Consider the following 27,884-nt stretch of genomic DNA (forward strand, 5'->3'; position numbering starts at 1 on the left):
GATAATTTCAAACGCAAACCAGTCAGTGTCGGTAGCATCACTCCTAGTAGAAAAAGTTCGTAGCGACATGTGAACGTGGAAGTTTTTGAAATAAAGCGACGCGGTACGTTGTCTTCATTGCATTTGTAAGCAGCAGCAGCAGCATGCAGCAAGACTTTTTAATGTCCAGCATTTAATTAAGGGTTGAATACATTGCGGCAGTTTCTCGCGTAAATAACAAAGAGATTGATTAGATTAGTGACAATAACAATTAGATTGAGCTGAACTCCTAGGTCCTGTCCGTCGCCAGACACGTGCACTCCCCAGTAAGTAAGAAAGAAGCGCGGTTTCGTTCATCTTTATTTCTGAATGATTGGCACGTGCGAAATCCGGCGATGGCGAGCGATAGCATATTCTCCACGGACAAACATGACGAGTAAAGCACCTCCAGCCAAACATACTGCACCCGTGACGGCAAAACGTACACGACCCCAAAGCCTTTTCAAACCAGAGTATTCCAACCACCACACATGCTTTCATAGTCAATAACACACACATTCACAGAGCGATGCAGCCCTGAAACTTTCATGCCTCGATACGAACATCGCCCGCGCCAGAGTCCTCTGCCCGCACGAAGCAGGCACGCCGTCCTATCGTACAGCACGCATTATGTACTGTCACAGCAGTGATTACCTCCCTAGTCCCCGTTCTATCTACTTCAAAGTACCAATTCACCTCTAGTAGACTATAAGCAATGACGCAACCTATTTGGCATGCGTTGCTGACAGGCGTGCTAGAAGCAATGCGAACAATGCACTGTCAACGTCAAAAACAATGGATACCTGCTTCCAGAGCAAAACAAAGCTCGCAGGTGCAGTTTGAAGGCCAATGCCTATCCGTTTTGTTATTCGATACGTGGATCTGGAAGTTGGCGTTCCCCGAGTACTCCCACTGCGCCCTGTTCTTTTCTTTACATTTCCCTCGTTCTCCCATGGATTTCAGCGCGCACGCGCAGTTGCGAATCACGAGCCGGACCCACGGGCCAGTGTTGAGGCACCGTACATTGCCTGGATTGGTATAGCATTAGCCAGAACGAATCCAAAATTAGCTGTGAATACGGCCCCTGGGTAACATGATTACCGCATCAAACGTATAAAAATAGGTTACACTCCTCGTTAACCTTTCAAAACGCTGGCTGTACTCAACAAGGTAAAAAAAATACGTAGAACGTTTAACCACTTTTGCGCGTGGTAACAACAAACTGCAATACAAAAAGTACAAATTATATATACAACAAACAATACAAAAAAGAGAGGACGCTTCACGAAGACCACTTAACGGCAGGAACATAACCTTTCTCAAGTGTTGCTTTCATCCATAAGAGACATTTACAACCGCTTTAGTGGTTAGATAAATTTCGCCTCTTCTAAGTCCCAAACTTCAAATCCGATTTTTTTTCTAGATTGGCAATAAAAAAAAATGTGGGTAATGAAATATCTTTCTCGTTGTGCGCACTGCCACAAGCGAAGAGGAGCTCTGTCGTGGTGCGGAATTTTTTACACGCTTCAAGTGAAAAGGCACCCGACACGACGGCTACAGTGTATCACTAACAGGCGCAATCTCACATTATGGCCTCTGCAGCAGACTTAACTTTACGGCTGTGTGCCTAAGTGATGGCCCATCAAGCCGTCGGCCCCGTCCGCGCAATGAATGCACGTGCGACGCAGATTCGTAACGGCAAGCGCGGCGCGCACTTACAATTTAACGACGGAGCAAGGACAACTAAAACGAAGAACAAAAGCAGCGCATTAGAAGAAGTGTAGCCTTCGCAAACGCACGGCCTTCGAGAATTGCGATTCGCTCTCTAAAAAGCGAATAAAACCAAAACAGAAACGAGTTAAGAGCACTCTCGATCACGAGACCGCGTGCTTCGAACTCGGCCAGGTCGACCACAAACAAAAGGGACGGCGGCGTCAAAAAGTAGAAAGAAAGCGGAATCGCATTAAAAGGTAAAGTGATGGGGAAAGTTTAACCGAGAGTGCGCCAGAGTCGTCGCCGCTGGCAAATGTGGTTCGCGTCCGCGCGTGCAGGCGCGACCAATTACCATAAGGCGACTTATCCAGCAGTTCTAAAGGCGATGGTGAACAAGAACTGAAGAGTTAAAATCTAAAAACACCTAACAAAGACGCGGATACCGAACTATAGAAAAGACAGGACGATTCGGGTTCTTGTTCTTGTGTCCGCGTTTGTTTAGCGGAATTCAATTCTTCGAATAATGACCCAGCACGCTTAGTTTTCGACATAGCTTCATGCTATTTTTTTTTTCCTGGCTCATGCTCGGAAATTAGAGTAGCGTGACTCTGATTCGTAACATAAGGGTGAAGGGTATAGCGAAGCATCACGCCACGAGCAGTCTAGCTCGCTCTTGAAGCTCGAGCCAGGATCAAGATGGAGAGGAGAGAAGGGATGGAAAGGGTTGCGAGAGGGGAAGGAGCCGATTGCCCAAACTTTCTGCGTATGCGTGCACCCGTGGTCGATTGAAGTAAAAACAGTTTGCGCAACGCTGCGAGCTAGCACATGCACCCAGAATGTCACGACGCCTGTGCCGATGGACAAATCGACACCAGGAAATGAAAACGACGCGAGCAGCCGCGCGGAGTGGCGTGCGATGGAGGTCCTTCCGGAGACACATTTCTCGAAGCAGTGCAAGCGACAGAAGCAGGAAACGGCTCACGTGCGGGACAATGGCAGCCGATAGAAAGAAATAACAGAAAGAAGGGGACGGGGGCTAACTCTTATTTTCATTGCCTAAACGTATTGCGTCGAAATTCAACTTTGCAGACATTAAAACTACTTTCAGCCCATGGTCGAAACATTGAAATCATTTGGCCGTTTGGCGTTCTACTACTTGTTTACGGCTCCCACGCCACGAACAGTTTCCGAAACAATAACCGCATGAGTGTGCTTTATAAGACACTATCCACGACTCTGCTTACTTCCCACCAAACACCAAGTTCGGGGTTCGTTTGTTTTTTCCCTCCCCTAGCCCCGACAAGCAATCGCGGACATTTCCAAGACATAGCATTGTTAGATAATTTCTTCAGTAGAGCAGATTTTCCCTTTTTTGGGCTGCACTCGCAAATGCCGATCGTGCGTAGCAGTAAGCAGTCTCGCGCGTGGTGCACCCACGCAAGCCATGTATGAAGCTCGGGTTCGAATGCAACCAAGGGCACTGCTTAATCCAACCACGGTCGAGGCCCTTGCGTCACTAGTAATCAGATAATCCCTGCCAACACTCGCCGCTGACTTTGCCGACAGAACCAATCGCCAAGCCAACCATAACGCGCAATCCGCGTCCAATCACGAGGCCAATGTGCGGCGGCCTCAGGGAAGATAGCTCAAGCAACGGAACTGCGTTGGGTACGCGTCGTCCGCTGACGGTAGAAACCGTAGCAGTAGAAGCCATTGTGTACCCGAAATTGTTTACTTATGCATTTATAATAGGTATTTCTGGAGGCGTCAGCTATCAACGTACATTCTTTCATCGTAAAAGGTTCAATAGAAAAATTTCCCCGCAGGCCTTCCCGGGTGATCCATGTCTATTTAAAACTGTACCAGGAACGGCAGCTCAGGCTTGTGCAACGTTGTCAAACGAGGCCCCGGCATATGGAAGTTGCGCAGCCTATTTTCTGAGACGCCGTGGGCAGAAAGTGACTCGAGATTGGGTTACGCGATGCGCGTTCTTTGAAGAAGCGGTGATCGGAGTTTAATTTAGGAACGGAATACTGATTTTCGCGCAGCAGTACGGCCGACAGTGTTAAGCGCAAACTAGTGCGCTCGCCCCGTTGAGAACAGCGCGAATAACGATAAAGAGTCGCAGAGGGACCAAATGTACAGCGGCCTTCATAAGTTATTGGAACAAGGTTTTGTGGACATCACAAATTATGTGCCTCGCTGGCTTTATGACAGCCATTACCCGTTTACAGGAACCTTTTTTTTTTCTATTAGGGAGGACTCCTCTCAATACATTAATGCAGCCACGAGTTTCCTGCAGAAGAAATCCGGTAATTTATGAGACCCCGTTCCAATTACTTTTGACGGCACCCGTACGCAGGTTGAACCTGCGGACTACCTGCTCATGACCTGCATATCATCCCCACCACCACCACACATTATCATTATCATCTTCTTATCATTAATTATTATTATTATCATTATTATTATTATCAATCATCATCTCCAAGACCGCAGCAGGACGAAAATGTTTCCCATAAGTCTCCCAACTACTCCCGACTTGCGCTGTCCAATACAGCAATCGGCATCTCAGCACGAGCGCTTTAAAATATTGTTTCTGCAAATTACAGCTTCCCTACACCACACCTTTTTTTACGGCAAAGCTGTCTATGGCTAGGATCCAGCACATTAACTCCGGCAACAGAGCGATGTAGACAAGAACCGCACGCGAGCTTTGCGCCACGTTGCGGCACGAACTATATTATATATATATATATATATATATATATATATATATATATATATATATATATATATATATATATATATATATATATATATATATATATATATATATATATATATATATATATATATATTGTAGTGGGGTTTATTTAGACAGCCAAGGAACCGAGGGGCTCAAGCGACGGAGACCGAAGGAGCTCGAGGAGCCGAAGAAGCAGGGGCAGCCAGAACTGAACTCGATCACGCTGCGTATGCTGCGCACTTGATGCGTGGGGATTGTCCGTGGGGATTGCCCTGCTTCAGCTTGAATTTCGGCCTGAGCTTTAATCCCTTGACCCGGACCTGTCTTCTTCGTTACAATATATATATATATATATATATATATATATATATATATATATATATATATATATATATATATATATATATATATATATATATATATATATATATATATATATATATATATATATATATATATATATATATATATATATATATATATATATATATATATATATATATATATATATATATATATATATATATATACACACGGCCTTTATATTTTGATATAAGACGGCTTATGTCAGCAATGCGTTTGTGTTGCGAGGTGAAGCTGACTTTAAAGAGATCGATGTAAGCTTGGTCGTCGTAAGCTGGCTTTTCCGCATCGTATGTCGCACAGTGAAGCATGCCTATCTATAGGGAGGGAGTATGGTTACAGAAAACAGCTCTCGCTCTTGTGCTGTCAAAAGTATCCGATACAAGTTTAATGACAATTACCCAATAAGTCGACTCTACCACTATACGCCGAGTTTAATTTACTTCTGATAATTAATTAGTCCACAGTCAAGTTGTAAACGTTATAGAATTGCTGTCTGCTGTCAACACACGGCCATTTTTACAGAGGAAGTATGCTTACAAAAAACGGCTGTAGCATTTGCTTTACCGGAACTGTCCGCAAAAAATTACGGGACAATTAGCCGCTAAGGCCACTAACAATACGCCCCACACATTCGCTGGTCACCATCCTTCACGGAGCGGAAAGGCGCTGATTTTTTTTCCTGTTTTTTTTTTCTTTTTTTATTCAAGTAAGAAATACAGCTGAGTCCGCTTATAACGAGCACATCGGGAAACTGAAATCAGTTAGTCATATCCGCTTTTCGCTATACCTGGACACAAAATCCACGCATACAAATGGCAACGGGAAACGAAGATTTGTTCGTTATAGCCGCTATTTCGGTAAAATCGAGTTCGCTATAAAAGGGCTATACTGTATAGGGCGAGAATAAGTGCAGTGAAACGCTCACGGGGGCGTTTTTTACGCCTTGTATATCGGCCAGTTACGCGCAATCGCCTCTAGCGTCGGTGGCCGTTCAAAGGTTTCTCGGAGAGAGCGCAGAGCTTGCGTGCGCACAACGACCGGGCAATGAAACTTTACGAGAATTCTGAGGAAACGCGCCAGCGAAAAAGAAGAAGGAAGAAAATGTAGACGGCGTGATAAAGCTTCGCGTTGTAGAAAAAAAAAAGAGAGAGAGGAAAGGAAAGAATACGCCGGCGATGCAATATTTTATGCGCTGTACTAGCACGGCGGATCTGATGCAAGGCGCGAACCTATTCTGGAAGACGAGGGAGCGTCTGGTTTTCAGCCAGATGTCTGAGGAACATTTTAAAATCTGATGATGCCAGCCCCATTTTGCCACATCGCCTCCATCATGCAATTACCTCCATTACAACGCCGTCGCGTTTCTTTTAACAGTATTGTCGACACACTCATGAAATCATAATCACCACCGCTCACCGACAGCAATCAACCGCCAGCAGTATGCGCATCCCATCATTCCTCAACTCAGGCGTAGAAGCTGTGCCTGTGGAATTCTTTTTTCTTCATTTCAGTCCACCGCAACTCCGCACACGACGAGCTAATTCAAGTGCAAAATCCCGTTTGAAAAATCAAAGCCGTTCCACTCAATGTGAAAGCTGTCGGAAGTGCAGAGCAGTGATTCGCCATAATGGGCTGTATAGCGCCGTTATCAGTTCGCTGCTACCACCCAATGCAAATCAAATTTCCCGCCTCCGCAACGCTCGCGCGCCCCCTGCCTGAAACTTCGCCAGTGGGAGTTCTGTTCTTTTTGTGCTCGCTTTTGCTCCCGCCAAGCCGGCGTTGCACTGCAACATTTTTCGTTTACTATCGTAAAAACGATCCCAACGAGCGTTCCGAACTAAATGAATGCGGGCGCTGCCGGTTAATTGCGTATATTTTGCCTCACATGCACCTGAAGTTTTCTTTACGCTAAACAACGGGGAGATGTATGACAAGCGCCAGCGGTTCACCAGTTTCGAACGCTTGCGACTACATAAACCGCTTGGATTTCGAAGCCTCTGGGTTACGCCGCGACGACAGCCGCTACGACGGAACGCCGCGTGGCTCTACTTGGGTCCAGCGAGCGAGCTACGGCGACGAGGCGGGCCCCTAAAGTGCTCTGCACTTTAAAGTGCGGGCCCCGTGCGCTGTTGCCACCTCTCCTTGTGTAGGCTCCGTCTGAATCGGAACACGCCACATCTCCGACGGAATTAAGAGCAGAGTTCGAGAGTCCGCAGCGCCTGCCAGTCCTAGTGCGTTTCCCTCGGAGGCGCAACCAATGGGCGGGAGGCCAGTTGGCAAGGCTCCGCTCTCTGCAGACGGTGCACACGCTGGGGCGGACAAATAGAAGAAAAAAATATATATACGTCGCCATACTGCAGCTGCAGTGTGCACCGTAGCAACAGCCACGGTGCATAAGGATTCGGTAACACGGCCCACGACAGGGGGTGCATCATTTTTGTTCACGAAAGGAACGCACGATCTTTTTTTTTTTTTTTTTTAGATGCGACGCACAGAGCATCTCTTGTCGGCGGCCCTGTCCTTCCTGCGTGCGTCCGTTGTCCGCGTGCGTCCGTTGTTTTCCGCAGCCACACTCCCCCTCTCCTCTCCGATAGCGTACACTCTCTCGCGAGGGGCATTGGATTGGATTTGATTGGATTGGATTGGCTTGACTTGGATTGGATTAAAGTGGATTGTGTTGCGTCATAGCCGCGGCACTCTCTCTCTCCGCGGTCTCCTCTCCTTCGGGCGCGCTGCGCATATAACCGGTGTGCCGCTCTCCGGCGGCCTTTCGGTCGACGGTTGCTCTCCGCTTGCGCTTGAACTCCCCTCAGCGTCGCATCACACCAGGGTTCCCGCGAGGGGAGGTGGGCGTAATTTTTTTCAAACGAAAGCTTTCTCAGTGGGACCGATGACGTCATGTCAAAAAACTAACGCGTGTCCCCATAGACCGGTCGGTCAACTGAAAAGCTCCGATAAGGTCTCTGTCTGGACACAGGGCACGTGCGTGAAAAAAAACCGCACTCCCACTGTGTCAAAACGGTTACTTGAAAATCGCGATGAAGGAACGATTCTACATAAGACAATCTCATAAACCCCGTATGACTATACATTTAGATCGTTCGCAGATGCGTTGACTTAGCGCGCGGAAGATAGTCGCATGGATTCGTTCTTCGTTCGCGATTTGGGTCCGAAGGTTTGGCGATCGATTGGTCGCGCTTTCAGCGAAGGTTGGATCCGCACTTTTGGCTGTCGCGCTTCTCTCAACTATCCCTAGGAAGTAATACTATTCCTTTCTAGGGATAGCTAGGGATAGTTTTTTTTCCTAGGGAAAAAAATGTATTACTATTCAATTGTAATACATTTTTTTAAGACCTGTTAAGACGCCCGAAAAGTGTCGCCCGTCCACGTCCGATACGCATTAGTCGGGTTTCAAGGATTCCCACCTCGTCGCAACGTCACGCCTGTGAAGCATCCACGTATACCCCACACGAGCGCGAGCGGCCGCACAGAGCTCCCGCTTAGCCGGGTTATTTTCCTGTAAGAAAGACCGAACCTCAAACCGGAGATGAATCAAGGTTCTAACAAACGTCTACACCACTATCATGAAAGCTTACTTCGATTAAATAGAATGAAACACCGGCAGCTGTCTCATCTTGCCCGCTCATAACCTATACGCAAGACCGCCCAGTATATCAACACGAACAAGCAGCTCATTTAGGCAAGCCAACGAAACTTTTCCACCAGCTCGATGAGAGACAGCTGTAGAAGGACAAAGAAAGGCAGCCGTCGACGCGCACGAGACGTCAACGGTGAAAAGGCGCCTAATCATAATCGATCCTGAAGCTCCCATTCCAATGAGGGCGAGAATAACAATATAGCCGATAAGGCGAGCAGCGCGTCAGATCGAACACAGATAAGACGCGAAACCGGGGAGGCCAGAATGAAACATGGCCGCGCTGATCGAAGTCACGACCGCTGGAGTCACGCGGACGGCTGCCCCACACGCCGCCCGATGACGTCCGTCCATGCGCTCGCATGCGAAGCACGCAGACTATGCAGCAGACGCGATGTCGCGTGCGATATTGCTTCAGGGTCAAGGCGCCTCGCCCTCCCCCCCACCGTCCGGCGTCGCACGCGACCCGGGGGCGATCAAGTCATGTGTGCGCGTCGTCCGCCGCATTTCCTGGCTTTCGGACGATAAGCGCGTGAGTTGGCCGGAGAAGGGACTTCCCAGGGACGCGAGCACCTGGCTGCGCCGTTCGTCGTCGGTTTGAGGTTAATTAATTAGACAGTCTCTCGAACCTTCGGGTGTAACCCGTAGCCAAGCAATATGTTGTAACGCCGATTTGTTGGAATGTTGAGGAAATTGTCGTTGACGTCTGGCCCTTAGCATGCGACAGCTCCAAAAAGGACAAGCGAAAAGGGACCAAGAGACCGACACCATTAATATCGCCAAGGCTGGACAGCTGAAAAAACCCCAGCGCGAAACGTAAAATGAGAATAGGTAGACAGGTAGGCGAACTAGACTGCACAGGTGGATTGAAGGGGTAAAAATTAAAGCCATTCCACTCAAGGTGAAAGCTGTCGGAAGTGCAGAGCATGCGATTCGCCATAATGGGCTGTAGCGCCGTTATACGCTCACTGCTACCACACAATGCAATTCAAATTTCCCGCCTTCGCAGTGCTCGCGCGCCGCCTTCCTGAAAGTGCACCATCGGGAGTTCTGTTCTTTTTGTGCTTGCTTTTCCTCCCGCACGTGCCGGCGTTGCACTGCCACTCTTTTTTCGCTTACTATCGTAAAATCCAACCCAACGAGCGTTTCTAACTAAATGAACGAGGGCGCTGCCGGTTAATTACGTGTATTTTGCCTCAAATTTACCTGCAGTTTTCTTTGAGCTAAACAAACAACGGGGAGGTGTATGACAAGCGCCAGCGGTTCACGAGTTTCGGACGCTTATGACTATAAAAAAAAAAAAAACGCACGTCTTTCGAAGGCCCTGGGTTACGCCGCGACGACAGCCGCTACGACGGGACGCCGTGTGGCTGTGTATACTTGGGTCCAGCGAGCGAGCTACGACAAGACAAACCCCTAAAGTGCTCTGCACTTACAAGCGCAAAGGAAACGGGCGACACGGGAGAGAAAACGCGAGTGTGCCCACTATGTACCTTTGTCAGGTGCACTACAAACGTTTATACTGAAGAAACGGAGAACTCCAGACGCCTTCTGGGAAAGCGACGGCGTAGTCTCCACCGCAAACGGCGCAACGCCCACTCGGCTGAGGCCGGCCCAAAGCATACGGCTAAGTACAGGATTTGCAGTATGTTCACGAATAGCACAAGGGGCATCGAAGCAGGCGCTGCGGGCCATCTCGATGAGGACGGAGCAGGCTTTCGCAAATGATAATCCTAACCACAGTCGGCGAAGTTCACTGTATTAGCCCCCAACCCCCGCTCCCTTCCGTCTGACTACAGAAACGCGGAAATTTTACCTTGCGGCAAGCTCACCCACAACGGCGCGGGGCTGTCAGGAAAAGGCTTGAGCAGGTTGCCTGGGAACGAAGCGCTTTGCGGGGAAGTGTACCCAACGTGACGGGACATGTGCGGTCGGAGGAAAGGAAACAAGCGATTCGTCCCATTTCGTTGGAATGCGATTGCGTCCATCCAAATCCACACTAGGGAAATATTCGTTTTCCCTAAGCTGCGTGGTTTTGAAAGTAACGAAGGGAAAATAAACCGCAAGGCTGCGGAGGCGACCAAAGGAAGATTGGATGGAGTGAGACCTAACACCCGTTACTGGACAATAACTTCAGCCTGTCGCCAGCAGTAGCGCTACAATTAACAGGGCAGTGCAACGCAGATGCATTATCCACTCGGTGAGCTAACACACGTGACTCATAACACCTATACAACGCAAATACCAGAAACAATCAAAAACGACTGACGGCACGCGGAACAACCGCACGACAGCAGACGACAGCTTCAATACCGGCACATCCGAAATGCCTGCAGTTTGTAATAGCCTGTTAAAAAAATATGAGGTGTATACGAGCGTAGAATCCCGCTGCCTTTTAATCGTTGCAGCCCAGGTGGCAATCCCGATCTTATTTACGGCCCCGCCGACTGAGTAAAGTTTCTCCAGCACTTATAGGGACCCAGAAAAGCCTTTTGTAAAAGTTACAAAGGCCTTTATTGTCGCGTAGTACCAATACAGCGATGAAATGCCGTTGAAATTACTGATACAGTATAGCCCACTTATAACGAACCCGGTTTTAACGATGTAGCGGCTATAACGAACAAATCTTCGTTTCCCGTTATCATTGGTATACATAGATTTTCTGTCCAGATATAGCGAAAAGCGGATATAACGAAGTGATTTCGGTTTCCCGTTGTGTTCGTTATAAGCGGGCTCGCCTGTATACATTCAGTATTAGCTGCGCCAGAAGCAATTAAGCGCACCTCAACCCCCTTACCGATCGATTCCTCCTCCCTCTCTGCTTCTTTCAAAGCAGCTGGAAACACTGGGAACAGCCATGTGACATCGCGACGCTAGACGTCCGTTCTCCGCTATATTCGGTGACAACTGAAGAACGGCACCAGAAGTTGCCGCTGTGCCTTATCCCCGTAGCCGGATGTTTCTCCGCGCGGCGCAAGTAGGGCGTTACTGGGAATATTTTGAACATGGCCTGAGCCGTTCCCGTTATTTTTTGGACTTAATATGCTTATAAACGACTCCAGTGACGACAAACAAACTGCGTGAGACAAGGCAGACGATATCACGCATTCATAGCAAACCCCATTCAAAACGCGCGCGCACTGACGTCACGGGTCCGGCACTTTGGCGGAGTGATACACTACAGGAGGTGGTGCCGTTCTTGAGTTGTACCCGAGTGTAGCATTCCTGCGCCTAGGCACGCGTCAACCGCTGCAGACCCGCCTTTGCCTCGGGATCGCGCAGGAAGGAGGAAGAGCAACCGTAAGCCAATGGCAGTGACGTTGCCGGCTGCCGAATCGGCCGAATCAGGGGGGCGCCTCGCCACTGCGTCAGCCGCGATCGCCGTTGCGTCAGCCGCGGTCGGCTCGCTGCGGCGGCGCGCTCATCGGCTGAGAAAGGCGATCTTCAAAAATTGTTTACAAATTATCCGTACAACGTATGGAGCTCGCACTTGGCTCAAAAATCCCCCGTTATGTGTTCTACCACCTGAATGCATTTGATTGCCACCTTCACAAAGCTTTTCTGGGTTCCTTTAAATCCGCCAACGTGCTCCGAAGGCGAGAGCCTAGCAATTATCGAGGACTAGGCTCTCGCCTAGGCTCTCGCTTTCGGCGCCCAATCAGCGCTGTGGTGAGCTCGCTTGGCTCTTACTCGCGCGCCCTCTGCCTGAAACTGCGCCCCAGCGGGAGTTCTGTTCTTTTCGTGCTTGCTTTAATTTCGTATGCTGGAGCTATTTTGCGTCATTTCGAACTCCTAATTTTTTTGCGCCGTTGGAGCCTTTCTACGGCATTTCGAACACGCCATTTTTTTCTTGCGCGGCTGGAGGCCTTCTGCGGCATTTCGAACGAGCTATTTTTTTTTCTTGCGCAGCCGCTTTTTCGCTCACTATCGAACGCACAGGCTGCCGGTTATATACACATATTTTGCCTGAAATGTACATGCAGTTTCCTTTGCGCTAAACAACGGGGAGATGTATGACAAGCGCCAGCGGTTCATGAGGTTTGAACGGCCTTCACTATTTAAACCGCGTGGTTCTCGAAGCCTCAGCGTGACCCCCTGACGACGGTACATCAGGCTATACTTGGGTCCGTTATTATCTCGCTGCGCCGCCTGATTCCGGCACTCGCTTCGACCGTTAGCGAACTACGACGACAAGGCGAGCCCATAAAGTGCCCTGCACTTGAAACGTTCAGAGCACACAGCACAACCCTCACGCAGGCATGGATAACCTGGGAAGGGAAAGAGAACATAAGAGTAGGAGCATGTGTCGTAATCATAAGTGACGCTCGGTGCATGCGCAAGGCAATGGCTGCATAAGTGCGCAGAAACAGCACGCGTACCCCAGCGGCCTTCCAGACGGTGTTCAGGGAAAATTACCGACATACTGGCTGCATCAACTTGGCGCAAAAACAACTGACGCCGATCCGTCTCAGTCACTGCTGAAGCAGCGTAGACGAGCTTCTCTCCCGTGCAGTGCCACTCGGGGGAAGTACAGTGCCGGTACACGTCTTCATAACCGCACTGCACTTACACGGCTACACTGCACTAGCATTCCGAGCATTGCGCTGCGGGTTACACACCGAACACGCGCATGTAAAGTGTGGGAAACTTTCCGTACAACGCCGCCATCCATACGAGGAGAAAACCGAAAATGAGACGGTCGGCAATTCTTCGAAACGAGGCACGTAGACACAGCGGGAGGTGTTCGTGCGCCTCAAACGCAGCGTGGTGCCTCACGCACCCAGTGGAAAAAAGAAAAAAAGGAAAATGTGCAGACATTCAGTCAACTGTCTATTGGCATTCTTACGCCACTTTGTCTTTATACATTTTTTTATACCCAGATTAGGTACGAGTAGGCGAATTCGTTGGGATATACTTTTTTTTACAACTTTGCTTTGTTTCCGCCACTCCAAGGAGTAGTCGTTGTCAGTGAAGATGCTTTAATTCGTGTTGAAGTTTGCTTTGTCGGGGCTCTTGATTTTTGTCGTAGTTTTGTGAAGGTGGTGTATAAGGTATACATTATTTTTACTTTGTTATCTCACTGTAATCATTCTTTACAGCGAAGCTGTACACCTCCACCCCCGCGGTTTCGTCTTTGTGGGCAAAAACGCAAGGCCTAAGACGCAGAGCGCATGCGTCAGGTTAATCAGGCATAGAGCATATAGAGCTCAGAATTCGTTTAAGGAAACCACAAAACAAGCGTCGAAACCACAATATGGATGATAAGGCACCTGTGAACGATGGGACCACCCCCACCCCCCCTTTTCCCCACCCCGTATTCCTGGTGAAGACTGCAGATTACCTTCGAAGGCTAGGTAGGACTAGTGACACTAAATAGAGCAGTTCTTGTCAACGACGTCGAGCGCACGCTTCAGGCTAGGCAGGACGCAGCATTTGCCGCCAGAGAAGCCGAGCGTAGTATCAGTAGATAACGTATCAGAGTACCGCCATTGAGGCACACAAGTCAGCAACGGCGGCCATTTTGTCGTTCATCAGTGTTGCTGCGAGATTGCCGCATCTACGGCGTCGCCGTTAACTTCGACCGGGTAGTTTGTTAGCAACACTACCGAAGATGCAGAAAAACGGCATCTTTGGACACACTTCTGCTGCTGCCGAAATGCTGTTACACGCGTCATCTTTGTTTCGCATTCGGATAGACGTCAGTTGCGCACAGCCGCAGAGCAGGGATGGCAAGCTGCTGACCGAATAAAACGCGTAAACAACAAAATGGCGGCGCCCATGAACCATCGCAGTGTGAACAAATGTCACGTAATGCGAACTGACCAAAGATCGTGGCGGCGGCACGGAACTATAGGAGGAAAGAGTGCCGATACTCTGTACATTTATCTAGTGACAATAGTCGAGCGAAAGCGACAAGCCTGCCGAGACGACGAGAAACACACGATTCTGACTGGCTTTCAGACGCTCACTTTGTGATGCAGAGTTTCTCAAGAAGCAATGAGTATCCACTTTTACATCACTGCCCAATGCAGCTGCGCAGAAGCATTGTGCCCTTTGTGCAACAAACATTCGCCAATATCGAGAAGGGCAGGGCTGACATGTTTTTGCATTTCTTTTTAGGCTCTTCATTACGTAAGGCCCATCGCGGTTAAAACACCACAGGCTGTCTCTTGGAAGGTCTTGTACTGCTTCCTTCACAAGGAGAATGTCTGCTCCTGCTGATCCCAGGTGGAATGATTGCGGATGTTCAACAACTCTTTCACGAGCACTTCAAGCTGTTGGCAGCGCTGTTCCGGAATTGGTGTCTCGTCAATTAGCATTGTGAAAAAGACTGTGGGGCGTATTCAACTCCTGGACTACAATTCCCTTGAAATAAGGGCCCAATCGGTCAGACACTATGTAACAAACTTTCTTTCTGCCGCACTAAAAGTTCTTGGCATTCTGCGAGTCAGCGAACATTTGGAGGAAAATAGCAGAAACTGTATCACCTCCCGGAAAATGGCGGTATGAAATTCAATTTCGTTTTCATTCCCGGGATGAACCACCATTACGCTGCCACTGTTTTGAAGCAGACATGGTGCAATGATTCAAATTAACGCGCTTTTGGAGCAGTGTGGAGCAGGATGACCTTCTTGGCGCAGCTTGGAGCGATTGGCGCACACCTTTGGAGCAGCACATGATTGGCGCATTTCACACCTTCCTCCATCGCCATTTGGACAACAGCTTTGCTGGACATCCACTTTCGCAGGGCATGGGATGGCAACCAATCTTTTATATTTTCGTTTTCGAAATTCCTTGCGACCAATTACCTCCATTTACGCTAATATAACGGTTAAATGTGTTATTTCCGCCAACTATGCATTTTTTGAGCAAATGCAGGGCGTTACACGGCTGTGGTCTGGGGGGGGGGGTACTCAGCAAAGAATTTTACGCATTAAAGAAAAACAGCAGCGCTCAACAGCGGACGCAACCAGGTAGACGCCAATGGCAACGGTGTTAAACCACCGATCGTGTTTAGTAACGAAACTTATAGGGGCTAATAAACATTTACTGCCAAAGTTCGGTGTTACTGCCAAAGTCTCAGAAGCAGCGCAATCTTTCCTTTGGACAGACGCGATGAAACTACAACTGAAACCACTGAGTCATAGTGCCATCTAAGCTGAGCCTGGGCGCCGGAGTGAGCTTCGCGCCATTAAATCACTGAAGAGACGCCACGGCAGAGTTTTCCGGTCAGGGTTTTCTACTCTGCTTGACAAAATGAAGAAATTCTGCACGCAAAGTCCAAATACGGCGTGGCCTGCTAATCGATTGGTAGGTATACGGGTGTGAGCGCGACCATCATGCCGCGTTCATGCCAGACCACATACATCACTCGGTTTTTTCTGGTTGTCACAGACAATACTGGCCACGGCGAATGTGCATGGGTGTATGCAGGCATCCGCAGCAACAACCTCGGCAGAATGGGCGTTTCATTAAATTGCAGTTGAAACACTGACCGCGTAACCGCATCGCAAGCACGAGTCCAGTACAAGCCTCCATCGTTAGGACTGGTAAAGCGGCGGACACGCGCTTCCGAGCAATCCGGTTTCCTACGCGGCGCTATGTAATAGGATGTAGCGACGCGGCAAAATATCCAACAGTCGGATGGACGCGGTCTCCCGGCAGCCCAACCGGTTCTCAGAGCGGGAGATGCGTGCGCAGACGCGTCCTCTACCGCTCATGTGTTCCGCCCTTATGTACCGCCAATATGACGTCTAATGATCACCATAATCATTACTCAGCCGAGCGAGGCTAAACGGCTAAACGCAGGCTTCCGCGGTTCATCGAAACTACACGTGCAAGCGGGCGTTGCTAGCCGCCATGGCGGAAAGAACGCTACTACGACGCACTGCAGCCCATAGGTGGCGCACGGTCGCGTGGCCAAAGTCTTCGCATTTGGCGGCGCATATCTCACCAGTTATAACTGAGCGGGTCCATTCAGCGCCGGAACAGGTCGAACGCACGACGCAGGGGGTAAAATCACCGCACACGCCGCAAAATACTGCCACAAGCACAGGTCGGCTCGAAGCGACATGTCGTCCGCAAAGCAGCCGAAGAGAAGACCGACCGCAGCGGCGGCAGCGGAGCGGGCACCTGTGCTCTGGCGCACGCCCGGTCTCGACGCCGGCACAGCTGCACCGCCCGTCGATTCCAAAGCTTCTCACACGAGCTCCCGCCTTTGCATTCCGCTGGGAGCGGCAAAAAGGCGAACGACGCCGGGCGACTCAAAACGAACGGCAGATGCGCAGCGCCGACAAAACGAAGCGGCGCGGAGGGCACGCAACGTCACGCACGCGCGCCCAGGCTTGCTCGCATGCGGGGAGGTCTCGCATAGCAGACGGCCGTTTTAAAGAGGCGCCGAGGAAAACAAAAACAAAATTACGCCGAGAGAAACCGGAGCAGCGAGAACGGACGAAAGAACACCTACACGCACAACAGCGGCAGCGGATGTTTGGGCTCGCGCGATGCGGCCGCTCTGTGGCGAGCCGAAGCCGCCCAAGCAGACGGAGGCGACGCGAGTGACAATGACGGCCGCTGCCCTTCCCGTATACGAATAAGCCCACGGCGGGAACGCCGGTAGCCGGACCGCAGCCGCACGAGTAGCGACGACGACCAATCGTGTGCACGGCGGAATCGGTCGCGCGAAAAAGGCACGGCCCCGGCGGCAGAGCTCGGGGCGCGTAAAGGCGCTCAACGCGCGGTCGGATAGACAGCTGTAGAGAAGCGCGCCTCGCTGCCACGACGAGTGAACCGGGCGATCTCCGGCTACGCAGCGGCGGCGGCGGCAGTGCCAGCGGTGACCGGTGACCGGTGCCGGGGGACCAGACAACGGCAACAACGGCTACCTACTCCGGCAAGCTCTCCTGCGATCATCGGACAGTGACGCGTCCGCGGACAGACGGCGGGACGCCGGTGCTGTCATCATCTCCATCCTCCGGCAGTGTGGCAGCAGCGCCGCGAATGTACGGCGGTCAGCAGCAGCGGCTCTACGGCGGCGACCATGCGGGCACGGCGGTGATGGAAATGTGCGACTCGGCTCCCAGCCCCAGCGACCGACTGGTGGGACACTACGTGGCCTTCAGGGTGAGTACACGCGCGACAGACAGCACTGCCAAGCCCCGTGTTGTCTTGTTAAACGAAGCTTTCTGCTGCTGTTGCTGCTTTCTCGCAGAGAACACCACTGGGTTTTACCTCACACCAAATACACTAGCCTCCGCGTGTCGCGCCCGAGCGGCCAGGAAGCGACTGGCGGCGGGGAAGCCCTAGTTCATGCGTGTATCACGTTCTCTGCGCTTGGAGCAGCTGGCGTCTAAACAGAGCGCCTGCTCAGCGCAAACGCGAATGTAAACCCGACGGCGGAGGTGTACCACGTGATGACGACCCCACCGCGCGAAGTTCCCGACGGCGATCAACTGCATACGTCCACCGTCAAAACATGCAGGCGATGATGTCAGCGCAGAGACAGAAGCGCGTGGCATCCGCCTTTTCTTTTTCATTTTTTTTTCAGACAAATGGTGATTTCGCAGAACTAGAAGCCTCGCACGTTGCCAACCTTAACGTAAGCTGATGCGGAGTTAATTATTGCTTCAATGAATTTTTATTCTAGCACTTAGCAATGTTCGCCGGCGCGGACAGCACCTTCCTCCAACCGTCCACGGCTTATGTCAGCCGGGAAGTGCCCAAGCGGAATCGTACACGGCTTTTGTCATGAAGGGAAAACACGCCCCACCCAGGTTTCCTTTGCCTTTGCCTGCTTTTGTTCCTCCACGGGGGTGTAAAGAGTTTCTTCGTGTTTAGGGGATCTATAGATAATGAAGTGGCAAGGAGGCCGGTCATAAGCGGCGCTCCGTACCAAGCTGTCATTGGAACACGTTTCTCGCTGTCATTCATTTAGCTCCAGTCGGCGGAAGAGCATCTATTCCGTTTGTCATCGTCCAGTCATTCCTTCCTGGCATGCAGCTACGCGCGGCGACGCTTGACGGCTTAAAATGCATCCACCAGGAAACAGGCGACCCGAGTGACAGATCTGGCGCCGAGACACTAACGCGTCGTGCAGGTCTAATTGTGCGTTGCAGCAAACCGGAGCATCCGTCCTTTCAGCTTGCGAGCGTCGAACCACAGCTACAAACCGTCCTTCCATGGACCACGTGTCAAGGGCTCCATTCCGCCATCGGGGAGGTCGCCGTGTGACGTGGGCGGCCTATATGCCCATAGACGCTGCAGCTTAGCGAAGGATTCTGTGTGCACAATGTACCGGTGCCCCTTGTATACCCTCTTTCGGCAAAGATACGACCTGATTTTCCGGCTAGGCTAACGCGTATACATCGCCACAAATCCGTTCTCCGAATGCATGCAAGCCCGAACACAATTTCAATGCAGCTAACCACGCATGTATGCTTTGCGTACATGCTCGTCGCGATGCGGTTGCGCGGTAGTGGTGGTGGGCGAACGTTTGAAGCAGCTGAAATGAGTCTTACCTTTGTAAAATTCATAGCTAGTACAGACAGTGGCAAAAGGCGAAACGTCACGACACCGCGCTAACTTTATTCGAAATACACGCGCATGCACTGTGTTGCGACATCAACACCTTTAAAAAAGTTTTCCGAGTAGCTATAGCTTCTTCGTTCGCGCTGAAAATACACAGAAAGGTCGCATGCAGGGTTGACTCGGTTTCAGAGTAGGAACGGCGATGACCCTTATAGGTTATGTTCACACAACCGACGCAGATGCCATATCGTGATCTATGGACGTAAAAACACGGCGTGTCAGGCAGTTCGGTTGGTGGCGACCATGCGGCTGAGACGTGGCTGAGACGTGAAATGACGTCAGTTGGTGGCTGAGACGTGAAATGACGTCATTCTTTAACGTTATTACGACAGGTGCGGTAACAGTCTGAACCCGGCCTTACCCGAACGAGTAGAAATCGAACAACGAGTTTACCGTATGGGAGAGGACCACCGGCGGCCATCTTGGAGCAATGACCGCCTTAGAACGGCGCCGCCAACTGGGGTGCCAACTTGATGGCGATAGAGTGCAATAATGTTCACCTCCGTAAATATAGCGCAAAACGACACAGCAGAGGTGGAAAAATACAACCGCACGCGCTTCGAATTTCCCTTTCGGGCAAAGTGGACGCTGTATCACCACTCGCCTCAGAGAACACAGTCTCTGTCGGGCTCTGGTAACCCGCATGGGCACGATCATTGCTGCCAGTGCGGATGTAGTTCCGTCTTTCAATAATTATTAAATGCACGGAGGCTCTTCGGTGAACATAAGAAGATAAGATGAGGGGGGCATCCGTGACACGTCCGTGGCCTTGACCGATAAGGAAGTACGGTATTTAGATGGTGCATGCAGAGCTACGACAACCGGCTTGTTTTTGTTAAACGCGTGTTTTTGAATCACTGGGGCGTAGTAACCATGTGGCTTTGTTTATGTCTGTTTTGCCAAGTAGGCGCATACAATATACACACACACACACACACAGACACACACACATATATATATATATATATATATATATATATATATATATATATATATATATATATATATATATATATACACATATATATATACACATATATACATATATATATACATATATATATATATGCATACATATCAGGGTTTTTTTTACATGAGCCAAATCCAGAAACCGAAACAAAATCGAATAAAACTGCAGGGACAAGAAAAACTCGGCAACAATCCCGTACAAAAGGGGTGGCAAGAAAAAAAAAGTTGAGATAACGCCCTGGAAACGTGTGCGGAGATCGTAGGTCGTATCGAAAATGAGCCAAATCCATTTGCTCAATGGGAGTTTACCGTTGGCTTGACTGCTAAGACTATTTCGTGGCTGTTTTGGGAAGTTTCTTTTTTCCGCTTTTCGGAGCTGGCTTATTACGAATTCACACGGCCATTAGGATATCGGCAAAAGATCTGTCCCCGCGCAGCTGCAGCTGTCAACGACGAAGTGAAAGGAAGACGAAACGAACGAAATGAAACCGAGACCGAAATGAAATGAAACAATGATTTTATTTCGCCTCACCCGTCCCTATGAAATAATTCTGGTTACAGTCATGTTGTTACTCCCATATTTATTTTAGTACTTAACTAAATAGCTGCCGCTTACAAGCCCTCGCAAATCCCTCCCCCCCCCCCCCCCCCCCTTCTGAGAGTAAACCACTTCATTGAGGTGAACAAGAATATATGAGCAGCTTTCCTGTAAAGCGTTTTGGAAATTCATCAATAAAAAGCTTGTTTACTTCGTGAGTGCCGTCAGGCGTGCCAAAGAAAATTATCCCAGGGAAGAATTTGAAAAGACCTGCTAATAATGACAAGAGGACTCACCTCTTCTCCATGCATATTTCTACTGTTCCTGAGGCCCTGTTGAATATTTTTAATGCCTTTTCCTCCAAAACTCAATCGCACCATGCTTGAAAGTCGATTTAAATAAAGTTCTCGCAAGAATGCCGCATCAACCTGAGTGTTTCAATTCAGTATAACCCAAATCCAAACTGACTTTAACATAATTTAAACATGATTTTAATTTAATTTTAATTTAACATAATTTAAAACATAATTTAATAGCTTTGACAACGTTGCATTTAGGTCCGGTAACAAACTTCCGCTTGTTTTTCACACTCGCGTTAGGTGGATCTGCGCCATTTCGAAAAAAAAAAACGCCTCATACATACATACATACATACATATATATATAACACAGACAGTGCATTTCCTGTTTCACCAATAAAACGCTCACTTACAAGAAAGCGCTAGGGTGACAACCATTGTTATCACCCTTCTCCACTGCTGTGCTATGCGCATCATTGTCCAACTCGCTCCGCTAACAGCAGTACAATAATGGCGCGAGTACCGGTGTCCACGTGCCTTTGAATAAAATCCAGTTCAGAGTTAGCACTGCGTGGTACCCCGTTGTCTGCACTCGCCACGAACTTCTCACGAAATAAAACGCAAGGTATCCGTGCTAGTGAAAGCATACAGTTTAAACAATACCGCCGCGGCGCGGTCGTTTTCAACGCTGGGCAAAAGAGAAAACCCGCTTGCCATTGTTTCCGCCCCATTAACGATAGACGCGATTTAGCGCTCAATAATTCTAAACAAAGACCTCCTGCCGAGGAACGATACGCGGGGATCGAACCTCACAAAAAGCAGCCACGAATTCAATGAGAATAGCCGAGCGCTGGCGACTCGCCAACGCAAGAAAAAGGACGGCAAACGAACGGCGCTGCCATCCCATCCGCCATTTCGCGCCGTAAAGGTCAAGGTGCTTTTTTTTTTCTCGCCTCACATTTCGTATGGACAGCGCCAATGTAGACACATGAGTCGGCATACCTAGACAATGGCTCGTGAGTCACAGACTGCTGACCTATATTTCTGCGCCGTCAGCGAACGTTCTCGGCACTGAATTCTGCGGTGTGCTGTTACGTGTTCACGTTGAAATACGCTTTCCGTCGGCTCTTGAGTGTTGCTCAAAAATAGAAATCGGGCAGGTATACTTTGACGTATCCTTACGCTCCCTCATAGAAGTGTGGCGCCAGTGGTTTAACCTACATTCGGGACTTATACTTAACCATTTGTTTCGCAAACTACACTAAAGAACAGCACAAAAACAGGAAGCCATTCATAAGGCCGCGAATCACGATTAACCTCTCTTTTCCCACTTAACTATAAGCCAGTGCCTTCTCCCCTGCAGTCTTGCTAAGTAACTATAGTTAATCTCTGGCTCTGTTGAGCAATGAATGAGGGCTGTCATAATGTAATCGTTGGCGTCACTGGCAACGCACGGAGAGCCGGCAGGTGTGACGGAAACAGTCACCCGCAAACGCAGAAAGGCCGCACAGGAAATTTCGCTAAGGTTGCAGCTAAGGTTCAACTGTTATTTTTCTCTCTGAAATGGCGTACACTTACGGCATGAATTGGCGAAGAAAATGTCTTTCGAGGAGCTAGGACGTCGATACAACTTCAGCTGCAGTCCAACAGAAAAGGGATAACTAAAAGAAAGGCGACCTAGAAGCTGCTATGAATAGGGTGAAAACAGATACATAAAATTCTTATCAGGGCATATACAAAAAATACAGAAAAAGCAGATGCGACAGACAGAAACTTTCCATCAAGTACAAAAAAAAATTATGACTTTTCACTGCGTGAACTCGGGTTACGCGCCCCCAGCTACCGACCACGTGCACACCCCAGCGGGCTGTGTCATTTGAATGTGGATTCGGTTAGCTCGGCGTTGTCCTTGATTTGAACTTTGGCTGACCGGATTGCGGACTTCGCATTTGTATCGGAGAAAGCCTAGCGTTTCATCATCGTGTGCCCTTTGTGGAACCCCACTGTGTAAAGTTGCCTTTCCCTCAGTGCGTCTTTTCCCACACCGCCACAAGTGAGACATAGAAAGTTTCGCTTTAAAAATAGCGCCCGTCACGTTTACCGCACGATAAGTAAGACATTCTGGAGATACATTTTACTTTGCCGCCAGCGCTTGAAACAGCGTGAGTACAGCAGTTGTGAACGTTAACAGAAAGGCCTTGGGAACCGACAACTCATAAAGAGAGAACAGTTCTGCAGGGAAGTGTGCTATACAAAACGGCAATCGTGTTGTTGGCCTACGATCACGATCGGCGCTGAGTTCAAAAGCCAGAGCCGCGCAAGCCTCCTTATCTGCGACCTTCGCCCTCGCCGATAAGCGCACATCTGCGACGCCGCTCCGAAGCGGAAGGAGGTGAGATAGGGGTCCTCGTTCTTTCCGGAAACGACAAGGCCTGGGGCGCATTTTTCAAGCTTTTCAAATTGTCAAATTGTCGAACTTTTAAGATTAGGCGCGAGCGGCGTTCGAATGGTGGAGCAAGCGCCAGAGACCAAAGGGAGCGAAAAGTGCCAAGGGTCACATACACGCGCAATAAAATCTTTGCGAATCGTATACGTAGCGGGTGTCGCAATTCTAGGACGGTGAAGTAAAGCAAAAGTAATGTATGATAGTTTGCTTCGTCACGCTCCGCGGAAACGAACGTTAGCGGAAACACGGTGAAAAACCCGATGGGAATTTTTTTTTATTTTTTGCTTTCATGCGAAAGGCAAAGATTTTCCAAGGCGGCGAAACGGCCCAGGAACCCACGTGATTGCGCTGCGTTCCACAGTGCATGAGAACACAAGCCGATACCACAGCGGCAGCTGCGCTAACACATTGGCGTTTTATGCTCCGAAGCCACACACCTGGGCTATGGTTGAGGATTACGATCACTTTAGACCACTCGGGGATTTTTCATGTGCGCCGAAATCTCGATCTCGACACACACGCGTTTTTATTGCTAGCCTTAGAAAAAAAACGGCCGCCAAGGCAAGAATCGAACAAGCGTACTCACCCCGGCGGGCGAAATCTCGAAATGATTGATTCTAGCTAGATATTCAGAAGTTAACCTTTTTATTTAGTGGCATTAGTTAGGCACACGACTATAGTATCAGAAAAAAACAGGGGCAAATGATAACAAAAACCGGATCGCTCTGAAAAAAATTCCTCACTCGCTAGCAGTTAGAGGTACGCGTTCACAAAGTAAGCCGTAAAGTATGTTAGCGTGCACACACACACACATATATATATATATATATATATATATATATATATATATATATATATATATATATATATATATATATATATATATATATATATATATATATATATATATATATATATATATATATATATATATATATATATATATATATATATATATATATATATATATATATATATATATATATATATATCAAAAATGCAGTTCTTATTGCCAGTGCTACAGTGCTATTCGGCTACTTGAAGGTGCTTTATAGCGCCGAATGAGGTGATTGTCATTTTTGTATGACACAGGAATAAAGAAATCAGTCGAGAAAAAATCCGCCGTGATCGAAATATATATTGTGAGCGCTTACTTGTGCACCTGTAAACTGCCCCCACACCGGCGTATATGCGTTTCCTAGTCAGTACAGCCAGCCGTCCCCTGAGCTTGCTTAAGGGGGCTATATCACTGATTCACAGCATAAACGTACCTAAAGCATACAAAACCACCCGAACTGAAATAAATAACAGCCAAAACGGACCTGTAATGGTTGAAAACCACGGTGTAGAAAAATATTCAACAGAAATAGCCGAAACCGACCTAAAAGGGGCAAACCCGCAAAAACGTACAAGAAGCTATAGCTGAAACTGACCAAAAGGCAACGAAAATGCCCAAAATCCCATTTATAATGCATAAAGATGACATAAATAAATTATATGCATGATAACAAATGTTAATATTCGAATATAAAAAACCTTTGAAAAAGAAAAAAAAAAACGGTAACAGGATTTGAATCCGGGTTAGGGTGTTTGCTTCGCTCGAGCGGAACTACTACACTACGAGATCAAGTAGTTCTGAGCGACTAAATTGAGGACCACATGCACGTGGACATAACATAGATGGAGCCATACGTTGCTTGGCTGTGCTGACTAGGAAACGCCTATACGCCCCCACACCGTCCACCGCCCACCGGTGTGGCCAACCTCTCACCTGCCCATAACCATTACAATTATCATTTGTACACAATCATCATCACAAGTCATTTGGTTGTGGAAGCGCGATCTGGAAAGTAAAGGGCGGAACCATTCGCTCTGCTGCCTCCCTGAGAGAAGCGTCCTGTCTCCTTACTAATATATATATATATATATATATATATATATATATATATATATATATATATATATATATTGTCGCGAAGCGGAGATCTCTTGATGTTTTCTGGTTGTTTTTTAAGTTCTGCCCACAGCCAGGGCTCTTCCTCCAAAATGTTGTGTGCGAAAGCGCTTCGGACGCGGCTGGGCCGTGGCCCCCTATTTTTCTGAGAAACGGCTCCGGAGTGTGTGTCGGCCCGTCGGCCGACCCGGGAGACGCGGCTCTCGAGAGAGACCGAGAGACGACGGCTGTTGGGGGAAGCGAACCCTCGCCTCGGCTTGTATTACCGCGCGCACTGGCGTCTCCGACCCCCGTTGCGCGCCTACGCGGGCCGCTGTGTACTTCCGACGACCTTCCCTTTTCCCCTGTTTACTTTTGTGCGTTTTGTCTAACTACTTGCTCTACGCCTGTAATTCTCCAAGCGCTCGTTTTCGAGTCGAAACCTTGTGTCTGTGTTTTTAGTCCTTTTCACTTTGGCGGGGACATGTCTGATTGGAGCTTAGAAGCGTCTTCCTGATTGGCTGCGGGTGTGCCTAAGACTTGCTCCCGATAGTCCGCACACGCTAGGATGCGCTTTTTCCCCCAATGCGTCCCCCCAAAGCAAATATAACGCGGCCCCTCTGGCGATAGAGGGAGAGCAACACCAGGAGAGCCGCTTGCTGTCGGTCGTCGTGCCCTCCCGCCGGGAGCCATTCGCCCGCCAACTATGTTTCGTTAAGTACTCTGAATCTTTTGACTGCCTTTTTCATCTATGTAATAAGTGTAATTGTGTCAAGTTTGTATGTGCTAAATGTCACCAATGTCATCCGTAAAGTAAACAAGTTAACCTTAAAACTTCTTCGACGTCTCGACTTTTTCCTTCCGATCTTCATGCTACAATAGCGGCAGAATGTAACCAAAATACTACGTTACAATATATATATATATATATATATATATATATATATATATATATATATATATATATATATACACCACTGCGTTCTGGCGGTCAGTGTTTACACTTAAGCGCCGTCCTTCCGAGAAAAAGCATGCAATAATATCGAAAACATTAATAAAAATGCGAAAAGTGAACGAGATACAAGCCTAGTCTGCTTTTCTTTCTTATATCTTGCTTTCTCATCGGCTGTTCGCACACCTGGCGAGCAGGCCATCACAGAAGGCAGCGGAGGACCGACGATATTTAACAATGGTAGACGTGCAGGGGACCGAAACAAAATAGAACGAGCCCCAGCTCCATGCACGAGGAAGATAAGGTCGTAGTATGACTATGTCAAGTGGCAGGCCTACGTGCATGCGGGCCGTTCGTCCAAGGAACACAAACCGAAACACTCCAGAAAGGGCCTCTCAACACTACACTGAAACAGATAGCGAAAAGAGCACTTACGTATCTATAAGGCGCAGGCGAGAACGGGAGAAAAAATGAGGCGGCGAGGCTTAGGCGGGAGGGCGAAAGCGGAACAAAGAAACGATCAAGAGCCAAAGACGTTCGAGCGAACGCACACAAAGAGGCGGACGAGCGCCGCGAACCAGAAAGATTGCGTACAGGAGAGGCAACTTCCGGCCGCAGAGGCGCCAGCCTCCTCACTGCGTGACCCCATTTCAGGATGAGGCAGCCGACGCACGCCTCTCGGGTGAGGCGTAAAATGAACGTAAAAAAAAGTGAGGCGCCGCCTGCAGCTGCTCGCCTCAGAGGCGCCAAGCCTCAGCCGGGCGCAACGTGGTACGGACATTGCGTCAGGCTCGTAAAATCAGTTCCTCGTCCACTTTCTGTGCCGTCTGCCGGCTGGCTGTACCGTCTGCAGGCTGAAGGACGATCTTATCAAGTAAATCGCAGCATGATAATGCCACGAAAACGCTCCACGGAACGCCGTTACATCTCTGATCTAACCCCCGGACGGCATCACCGACAGCTACTGCTCGACGGCCCAGTAGAAGGCGCCATGACGCGAGGTTCGGCCGAACCGCCGTTTCGGCTGTTTTGATGACCACAACGAAGCCCTAGTAAAGCGAAGAACCTCTTGAGTTTCGCGTAAAGAGACCGATGTCGAGTGCTCTCAAAGAGTTCTGTAGACACCGGAAGAAATCACTGTAGCTTGGCCAAATGTGTGATCCACGTAGCACCGAGTCGAGCGCTAAAGGAAACAGAATACAGCTCGAAGAGTGGAGGGCTCTGGCTGGAGTCGCACCTTCGGGCGTCTTCAGGAAGCGTGGAGAGACACGCTGAGAGGAAGCATTTCCCGCGAAAATCGGAATATGGGGTACCGAGGGTGCACTTTGTTAGTTCTCTAAAATAACCGCGCAACAATAAATTAAACCATTCGAGTTAGGTACCCACGTATACTCCGTGTCTGCGTCGCAAGCATACCATAGTATAGCAAGCTGTCCAACTACGGAATATCTGTCACCGCACATTATATATATGAGACGCACTGGAATACCTCTCTCGCGATACTGTCACATGGAGTTGAGGAGGACGATTCGCATTAGCGTGACAATCGGGTCCTCGCGTTGGCGATGCACGTTCACTTCAGACGAAGCGCGCTAACCGTGCCACAGCTGACACGAATGACGGCGACCAGATATAAGGTGAAGAAGGCAGTGATTTCGC

General features: G+C 49.0%; 2 protein-coding genes across 5 annotated transcripts in view; one reads left to right on the plus strand and one right to left on the minus strand.

The window, feature by feature from the left end:
- The window catches only part of LOC144179017 (zinc transporter foi-like), a 101,833-nt gene that overhangs the window by 46,497 nt on the left and 27,452 nt on the right, over positions 1–27,884 (minus strand). The window contains exon 1 of one of the 4 annotated variants that reach the window (XM_077707183.1): positions 16,456–16,619. The exons of the other annotated variants lie outside the window; for them this stretch is intronic. The gene's annotated coding sequence lies outside the window, so the exon portion shown is untranslated. Of the gene's footprint in view, positions 1–16,455; positions 16,620–27,884 lie in introns of those variants that run through there. 4 annotated transcript variants of the gene reach the window in all.
- LOC144179019 (proton-coupled zinc antiporter SLC30A2-like) overlaps positions 16,672–27,884 on the plus strand; it is a 56,590-nt gene continuing 45,377 nt past the window's right edge. The window contains exon 1 of the mRNA XM_077707190.1: positions 16,672–17,624. Within this exon, the coding sequence (XP_077563316.1) occupies positions 17,502–17,624 (123 nt within the window). The 5' untranslated portion in view covers positions 16,672–17,501. The remainder of the gene's footprint in view (positions 17,625–27,884) is intronic.

This window comes from Haemaphysalis longicornis, unplaced genomic scaffold (assembly GCF_048455015.1).
Source record: "Haemaphysalis longicornis isolate Haplotype H1 unplaced genomic scaffold, Haemaphysalis longicornis Haplotype H1 scaffold_4, whole genome shotgun sequence".
NCBI lineage: Eukaryota > Metazoa > Arthropoda > Arachnida > Ixodida > Ixodidae > Haemaphysalis > Haemaphysalis longicornis.